Raw genomic sequence first — 8976 nt, 5'->3', positions numbered from 1 at the left:
TTCTCATTTACTATTGAACATGTATTATTCTACATTACCTCATTTATGTAAAATATTCATAAATATATATTTAGGTTAAACATTTAAAAAGTACTTACATGTAAGATGATAAAATCATATGGGTAGTAAACAATTAAACATGTAATTTGAATAAAAGATTCTCATAATTTTTGAACAGCATGTGGTGCAAGTGCTACACAGCAGTATAGGATCAGGGACAAGAACTTTGTTTAAAGTAATTGTATGTAGAATATTGATTTACCTTCCTTGTCAATGTGAGTTCCTTTCACCTACCAAAATCAAGTAGTAAACATTTTATTTGAGTTTTTAATTGTTTCTAGATTTGAATCAGTGAGTGACGGGGTAAATAAGTGATGGACTGGAACCCTGACCATGGTGTATTCTCACCTTGGTGTTTCCAGGTAAACTCCAAACCCTCTGCAAACCTGCAGTAACAAAATAAATACAAAAAATTTAGAAATAAATGATTTCATATTTCCAATGACACAAGCCATTTTATAGTTCTTGAAAAATGTATATACAGTAAAATAAAATTTAGAAGTACAACAAAACAGAACAAGTGTAGGATATGTTATCAAGCATTGTGTCATAAAGAAGGCCCCAACCTACTGCTATAGTAGTGATAAGGTAAGTTACCCTTAAACAAATATACCTTTGTAAAAGTGGTCATGTATATTTATTTGTACAAAATGTCAGATTCACAAAAGTACTCTAATTTATTACTTTGTAGAAGCCCCTTTCAAAGCAATTACAGCAGCAAGTCTTCTTGGGATATGTATCCACAAGCTTTGCACACCTTATTTTCAAAGACAGATTCGTATAGCTCAGGGAAATTGGATGCCAAGCGTCTGTGAACCTTGATCTTAAGGTCTTTATACATATTTAGCTGGGACAATGAATGACATTTAGAGACTAGCGTCCAGTCCTCTTTTGTTGTTTTGACTGTATGCTTTGGCTCATTGTTGTGTAAAACAGGTGAACTGTTGCCCCAGCCTGAGTTTTTCTTCAAGACGGTTTGAGTATTTGGCTAAATTTATACAGTATGTTCCTTAATTCACACTAGTCCTCCTATCACAACATTTTTTGTTTGTTTATTAGGATTTTAACATCATGTTTTACACTTTGGTTACATTCATGACAGGAACGGTAGTTACTAATTACACAAGATTCATCAGCTCACAAGGTTATATTGAACACAGTCCTGGACAATTTAGTGTCTCCAATTCACCTCACTTGCATGTCTTTGGACTGTGGGAGGAAACCGGAGCACCCGGAGTAAACCCACGCGGACACGGGGAGAACATGCAAACTCCACACAGAAAGGACCCGGACTGCCCCACCTGGGGATCGAACCTAGGACCTTCTTGCTGTGAGGCGACAGTGCTACCCACTGAGCCACCGTAACGCCCTCTATCACGAAATAAGCACCCACATTGCATGACGCTACCACCATGTTTTACTGTAGGGATGGTATTAGCCAGTTAATGTGATGTTCTGTTCAAAGTGTTTAGGATCATCAGACGTAAGTGTCTTTTCCCTTTCTTATAAATGCTATTTATTAAACTCCAAGTGGTTGTCCTATGCCTGTCACTCAGCAGTGGCTTTCGTTTTGCCATAAAGTCTGCACATTACTGTTGGAGCTCTCTTAGAGTGACCATTGGCTTATTTCTGAACTCCCTCCAAGGCCCTTTCCAGCAGAATGCCTGTTTTGGCCAGACAGCCAACTCTAAAAAGGTTCAAGGTTGTGCCAAGCTTCTTACTGAGTTTTAGACACAAATGAAGAAAAATTACAGCAAACAAAATGGGTCTGAATCTCTATTTTTAATGTTATTATAAAATGTTATTATATATACTTATGTGTGATTAAGCGTAGGTCTATGTATATTTACACACACATATAAATGTGTGTGTTGGTTTACTTAATATTTTCTAGGTGGTGACATTTTTTGTATAAAAAATGTAAAACTTTTACACTTACACAATTTTCTCTGTGTGCTTGTTGGCAGCTGAAGTCCAGATGCCGGTCACTAAGCTGGGTTTACTTAGGCAACTTGGAGCATTGACAGTTGGATGCATTCTTTCTCTTCTATTCATCAGCATCCTTTTCTACCTGTGTCAGAGATGTTTCTTTAGAAGGTATTCTGACCATTGTTTCTGAGAAAATGATAAGGTCCAATAAACTAACTTCTGAATCCTATAAAGTGTGACATATCAACCATAAAAGAAAAGAAAAAGTATTTGTGCCCTAAACCATTTTCAATGTAAATAATCACCACACACTGTGATTTGTATCAATGAATAATTTTGAAAATAGATTGAAAAACAGAAATGACAAATGTCATTTTTAAGCTTGTATTCCATTTGGTAATTGGTCAAGTCACCTTGGGAGAACAATACAGAAAGTACTATTTTGGATATGTCCAAAATGTTGTAGTCTTGACCCATTCCTATTTACAAAATCCTTTTAAATTCTGGCAAACTTTGTACACTTAAGGACATCAGTTTCCTTTATTTTATTCCATTCCAGTTTTGCTTTTTGCAGTTTGCTTTGAATTAAATTGATGTCCTGCTAAAAGTCAAATTTCAACTTTATTGTAGAGTTTAACATGTTTTACTAAAATATCCCACTGTATTAAGCATTATCTATTGTTTAATTAATCTGACCAGACTCACAGACTGCAAAAAAGCACCCCAACACCACCAGTCTATTTTACAGTGGGGGTGGTGTTTTTGGCTGATATGCCATGTTAGATTTAGGTCACACATATTGCTTCAAATTTAAGCCAAAAACATTTACTTTGGTGCCATCTGAACAAGACTTTGTCACTTTGTTTTTTCCCAGGTTACATTTACAAATGAACTTCTGCTGTGCAGCACTATAAAAGGCTTTTTATGTAACACCTTGAATATGTCCATTTTATCAGCTCCACTCACCATATAGAAGCACTTTGTAGTTCTACAATTACTGACTGTAGTCCACCTATTTCTCTACATACCTTTTTAGCTCCACAGGACCACCACAGAGCAGGTATTATTTAGGTGGTGGATCATTCTCAGCACTGCGATGACAATGACATGGTGGTGGTGTGTTAGTGTGTGTTGTGCTGGTATGAGTGGATCAGACACAGCAGCGCTGCTGGAGTTTTAAAACACTCCTACCTAGTTGGTCCACCTTGTAGATGTAAAGTCAGAGATGCTCGCTCATCTATTGCTGCTGTTTGAGTTGGTCATCTTCTAGACCTTCATCAGTGGTCACAGGACGCTGCCCATGGGGCGCTGTTGGCTGGATATTTTTGGTTGGTGGACTATTGTCAGTCCAGCAGTGACAGTGAGGTGTATAAAAACTCCAGCAGCGCTGCTGTGTCTGATCCACTCATACCAGCACAACACACACTAACACACCACCACCATGTAAGTGTCACTGCAGTGCTGAGAATGATCCACCACCTAAATGATACCTACTCTTTGGTAGTCCTGTAGGGGTCCTGACCATTGAAGAACAGCATGAAAGGGGGCTAACAAAGCATGCAGAGAAACAGATGGACTATAGTCAGTAATTGTAGAACTACTGATTCACTAGTGTAAGTGCTTCAATATGGAAAGTTGAGCTGATAACATGGACAGTGAGTGTAGAAACAAGGAGGTGGTTTTAATATTATTGCTGATGGGTGTATATTGCTTTGTTGTATTTTTCTTAGCATCTGTGCTTCTTCATGAGATGTTTAACCTTATAATGAGATATTATTAATGTTATTTATTCCTGTATTGCAAAGGCTAAACTCGTATTTATTTATTTTAGTAAACTATTAAAAGGTGTTGACCTTTTTTGACACAATACACTATGTTCTATAGATTAACTGAAAAAAATAAATTGATTTACTGTTAATGAAATGTGCAACCTGAGTCAATGAAGTCTAAAACACAAGTATTTTAATGACCATAATATTTGTTTCTTCTTCATTTTCTTTTAATGAAAATGCTTTTTTAGGACAAGAGTGCTTGAAATACAGCAGGCATACATCACGGAATTATTAACACCTACAGAGGTAAGTGCTAAAACCAAGTATAATTACAGCTGAGACACTTCACACTGCAATTTCCAAGTATTTCTGATTGTGTAAAACAAACATATTGGTATATACAGTACATTCCTAACTAGCTAACTGTGTACACTGACATTTACAAAGCTCTGTAGTAGGGTTACGTTTATTTTGCTCTAAGGTTAGTTTTGAACTGACCTGAGATAAAAGAACTCTGATTTGAGTAACTGAATTTCCTGTTTTCACTAGAACATGCAATGTGGTTAACATTTCCTACACTCAGTATGTTCAGATAGGCTGAACTAACTCTGTCTTTTATTTTCCATTAAGTAATGGAAAAAGCCAGAGATCTTAATCAATGCAGTGCTAATCTTTCATCTAATCATCTAAATCAGCGGTAAACAGCTAATATTTAGAAAGTGCAAAAAATGTGCACAGAACTGACTGAAAGTGGTCACAGTATGTTAAAAATCATCTTATATATTTTTAATATCCCCTTTCGAGAAAAACAGGATATACTGTAAAATGCTCAGTAAAATGTTTCTTACACATTAAACAAAAAGCCAGTAAACATTTACCTTTTTAAAAATACATCAGTATGTTCAAACCGCAAGTTTAGTGTTGTTCATTTTTATAAATCGTTTTATTACATTTATTCATACAAATATTTACACTCCTGAGTCAAAATTATGCATACATATTATATGCATACATTATGGGTGTGTTCGAAAACCTAGAGATCTCTCTACATAGACAGCATTTTACATCGTCCTACTCACGCTCTTGAAAAGAAGGCTGTTTAAAATCCTAGATGCCTTAATATGCTCACTAGTAAGGTATCTTAAAATTTAAATGCAATTTTGACTCAAGAATGAGTGAGCATCCGATGCTGCCTTAGCGGTGATGGCAATCCCAGCATTTAATGCGGCACAACTTTTCTCACAGAAAAATAAAAAACATGGTGGGCGATATGAAGCAAAGAACGGAGTTATTTTCAAACTAAATAAATTTTATTGATTTTTAATTTGTATAAATGTGTACAACAGTATTTATTTGCAAGTTCAGGCTTGTCAGGGACAGTTTAACTGTTTTTGGTACACGGAGGGAGATGTTATTTTACATGCTAGCGCATTTGTGCCACCTCATCCCATTGGTTTGAATGGCATGAGGCTAACTGTGTTAGCTTAGTAAGCGAAACCCGATGTTATCACTGTCTAAGTAGTGCATTCGAATCACTTGCCTTATGAGTCGATGACTTATTAGAATCCTCTCTACTTAGGCAGCTGCCTTTGTAGACAGTAAGACAGCAAGACAGCTCCCTAGGTTTTTGAACACACCCGATATGTGCTTCCTAGCTCTTAATCAGCCACTATTGGCACAACTCTTAAGATGTCATTGACCACTCTAACTGGCAGAATTGATAAAACTTAACCAAATTTCTTGGTATTCGGGTACAGGCCTTTTGGTAGAGTCCAAATATGTTTAGGGTTCAGAACCATTGCAAAAACTTTATGGAAATTAAGAAATTATTCTCATGTATTTATTATGTATAATCTTAGACTAACACAGAAGAGACACTGGAAGTACAACATGATTCTTCACCCTCTGGCTTCGACCCCAAAAAACTATATGCAAAGATCAAAGAGGATTTGCACTATGGCAGGCTATGGAAATCATACCAAGGAAGTAAACAGAATGCAACACAAAAATGTCTGTCAAGACAGATTTACTTCCTTCTTGGTGACAGCCCTCTATCAAAGAAAGACCAGGAGGACAAACTGACAGACCCTGATACAACATCATTATCTCTAGAAAATAGCACCTGATCATACATACACACAAGCCACAAGAAGCTTAAATTTGCCCAAATATGTACAGTGGCTGACCCTGCGCTCTGACCCCAGCTTGCTTGTAAGACAGCTTGATAAGCAGAAGAAACATTTTATTGTACTGTACACTTTATATGAATATATGACAAATAAAAGCATTCCATCTGCCCTCAATTATTATTATTATGTATGATTTTTGTTCAGACAGCTGTATGTTATTTATGCCTTTGAGCTATTACTTTGTTATTCCTCATTTAAATGTATTGCTTGCAACTGTTTATCCAGAGTGCCCCATTCCTGAAAAAAAAAGTTGGGAAATTGGGTAAACTGCAGTAAAAAGAAGAATCTATGGTTTGTTAATTCTCTTGAATCTTTAATTAACTAACAAAAGTACAATAAAACGATTTCCAATGTTTTCACTCATTGTATTTTGTAAATAGAAACACGTTTAGAATTTGATGTCTGCAACACCCTCCAAGAAAAGTTTATAGAATATTTAAGTTACAGTGTTCCACAAAAATCAGATTAATTGGTTGAGAAAATTATGATAGGGTATAAAAGGTGGATCCACCAAAAATTATTAGATATATATTAGTTTATCTTTGTACATAATTAAAGAAGCCATATTTAACTCCACATTATACATTACAAACTGACAATCTCAAGAATATGATCATAAAAAAAAAAACAATTAAGGCAGTAATAATTAAGGGCCTTGCTAAGTTTTAGCAATGAAAGCTTGTTAGTGGTAGGGCCCAAATTCCCATTAAAAGACCAGTACTGTAACTGCTGAGCTTTAACAGCTCTATTGTGTGTTACTACACTCATTTATTGTTGGATCTCATTTGTATGATCTATTTTTCATAAAAAAAACAAAACAATGATTTGCATGTTCAGGAAGTGGATGGACAGTGGGCAGATAATCTAAGCCAGTGGTTCTGGGCCACAATAATGGTGAAGATTTGCTTTTGCAGGTCACACAAATGCACTAATGTGTTGTGTTAAGAGGTCTGATATTACACTGTGGGCTGCACCTCCATGTGTTGCAGGCTGCACATGGTCTGCTTATTGCTGGTCCAGAACTAGTCTTAGAATGTGAACAAAAAGCTGATTAAGGAATGTGTACACAAGCATGTAGTAAAACTGTGTGGCATGTGCCATTAACATAAATTAATAATTTAAAATATGTTACTTTTATATAATGTTTTTCTAACATTTATTAGTCATGTCTTTTATGTAACTATTTATTGTGACTTTTAACCCAAGTTTAATTTTTTTCACTTCCCACTATCAATTCCTTTTTTACTTCTGAGTTTTAAAGACTTTAAAGGTCACTCAAAGACTTAAGTATTTACCAGACATTTTTATTCAGACTGACTTACAGCTGTGATGAACACAAAGCAACTGAGGGCTAAGGGGCTTGCTCAAGAGCCCCACAGTAGTCAAGTACCAAATGGTAGTAAGCTACCACTGCCCTACCACCCCTTACCAACAAGATCATATCTGATTTCCTTGCTAAAAAATATCCAATAATATCAAAAACAAGAAACACTGTTGCTGTAAATATGCTTTCCTGCACCTTTGGTGCCAGAATAGAATTTCTAGCTGTGTACAGGTTGTCTTGTTAGTGTATAATCAAAATGTGTTTCTTACTCTAGTACAAATAAACTCTTTGAAGAGAAATGTGCTGTAACCCTGTTAGCAGTAAGTAAAAGTACAGCAGTTCATATGCACATATATAAATGTAGTCTTTAGTGAAGATCACCAATGAATACTAACACTACATTCAAAATAAGTTTTAATCCCAACAACATTGCTGCATCTGATCCACCACCCAAACACCGGCTGTTCTGTGGTAGTTCTGTGTGGTCTCTTTTCAGTGATAAATGGAGTACAAAAGGTGGTAAATTGTACAGAGCAACAGAATTACTGTTATTATTATCATTATTATTATAAACAGCAAAACTGGCAACAAGGTGTATTCCTGCTCTGTGATGCTTTCACCTCCAAACCTAACCAAGGAGAAGCAGTATGCAAAAATGAATATTATTTCCTTTTTATTCAGTAATTTTAATGAAAATGTCTAAATATAATTTATATGACTATAAATAATCCAATGCGTACTACAGATTTAATTATTGTGAAAGGTAAAGTGTTTGAAAGCAGTTATTTCTGCCTGATTAGCAACTGTAGGCACAACCAGTTATTAAGTTTAGGGAGCTATAATTTTGCACAGACTAATTTTAAAAACCTCTGTTGTTTGTTTATTTATTAGGATTTTACTGTCATGTTTTTACACTCTTGACAGACATTCATGACAGAAACGGTAGTATTCGTTACACAAGATTCATCAGTTTACAAGGTTATATCAAACACAGTCATGGACAATTTTGTATCTCCAATTAATCTCACTTGCATGTCTTTGGACTGTGCGAGGAAACCGGAGCACCCGGAGAAAACCCACGCAGACATGGGGAGAACATGCAAACTCCACACAGAAAAGACCCGGACCGCCCCACCTGGGGATCGAACCCAGGACCAACTTGCTCTGAGGTGACAGTGCTACCCACTGAGCCACCGTGCCACCCTAAAAATCTCTGTACTTTAATTATTAAAAAATAATAATGTCTTTGGTGTCTTAGTTTTTTAATCCATTTTATTTTTATCATCTGCTTCATCTCGGTCAGGGTGCAGGCAGGTTTGGTTCCACTGGGCATAAGGCAAGAATACCCTGGATATGGTGCCAATCCATAGCAGGGCTTCAAGGGAAGAAAATCAGTGATTTTATTCTTTTTTTTAAAGCCTTTTCACTAGTTAAAATTGAGGGAGAAGCAATGTTTGTTTGTTTATTAGGATTTTAACTTCATGTTTTACACTTTGGTTACATTTATGACAGGAACTGAAGTTACTCATTACACAAGATTCTTCAGTTCACAAGGTTATATCAAACACAGTCCTGGACAATTTTGTATCTCCAATTCATCTCACTTGCATGTTTTTGGACTGTGGGAGGAAACCAGAGCACCCAGAGGAAACCCTCGCAGACACAGGGAGAACATGCAAACTCCACACAGAAAGGACCCGGA

General features: G+C 36.1%; 1 protein-coding gene across 1 annotated transcript; it reads left to right on the top strand.

Annotated features, from left to right (window-relative positions):
* Positions 1-1968: 1968 nt before the first annotated feature.
* si:ch211-196f2.6 (immunoglobulin domain-containing protein) lies at positions 1969-6064 on the top strand. Its single transcript, XM_062993188.1, has 3 exons — positions 1969-2157; positions 4010-4067; positions 5621-6064. Exons 1-3 carry the CDS (start codon positions 2039-2041, stop codon positions 5885-5887), a joined length of 444 nt encoding a protein of 147 aa, XP_062849258.1. The 5' UTR covers positions 1969-2038; the 3' UTR covers positions 5888-6064.
* Positions 6065-8976: the final 2912 nt, after the last annotated feature.

The sequence above is a fragment of the Trichomycterus rosablanca genome, chromosome 4, assembly GCF_030014385.1.
Source record: "Trichomycterus rosablanca isolate fTriRos1 chromosome 4, fTriRos1.hap1, whole genome shotgun sequence".
Lineage (NCBI taxonomy): Eukaryota > Metazoa > Chordata > Actinopteri > Siluriformes > Trichomycteridae > Trichomycterus > Trichomycterus rosablanca.
This window is presented reverse-complemented; position numbering and strand designations above follow the sequence as displayed.

Coding starts and splice junctions, on each gene's coding strand:
- si:ch211-196f2.6 (XM_062993188.1), top strand. CDS start 2,039: ATGCCGGTCACTAAGCTGGGTTTACTTAGGCAACTTGGAGCATTGACA. Junction 2,158..4,009: donor CAGAGATGTTTCTTTAGAAG/GTATTCTGACCA, acceptor ATGCTTTTTTAG/GACAAGAGTGCTTGAAATAC. Junction 4,068..5,620: donor AATTATTAACACCTACAGAG/GTAAGTGCTAAA, acceptor GTATAATCTTAG/ACTAACACAGAAGAGACACT.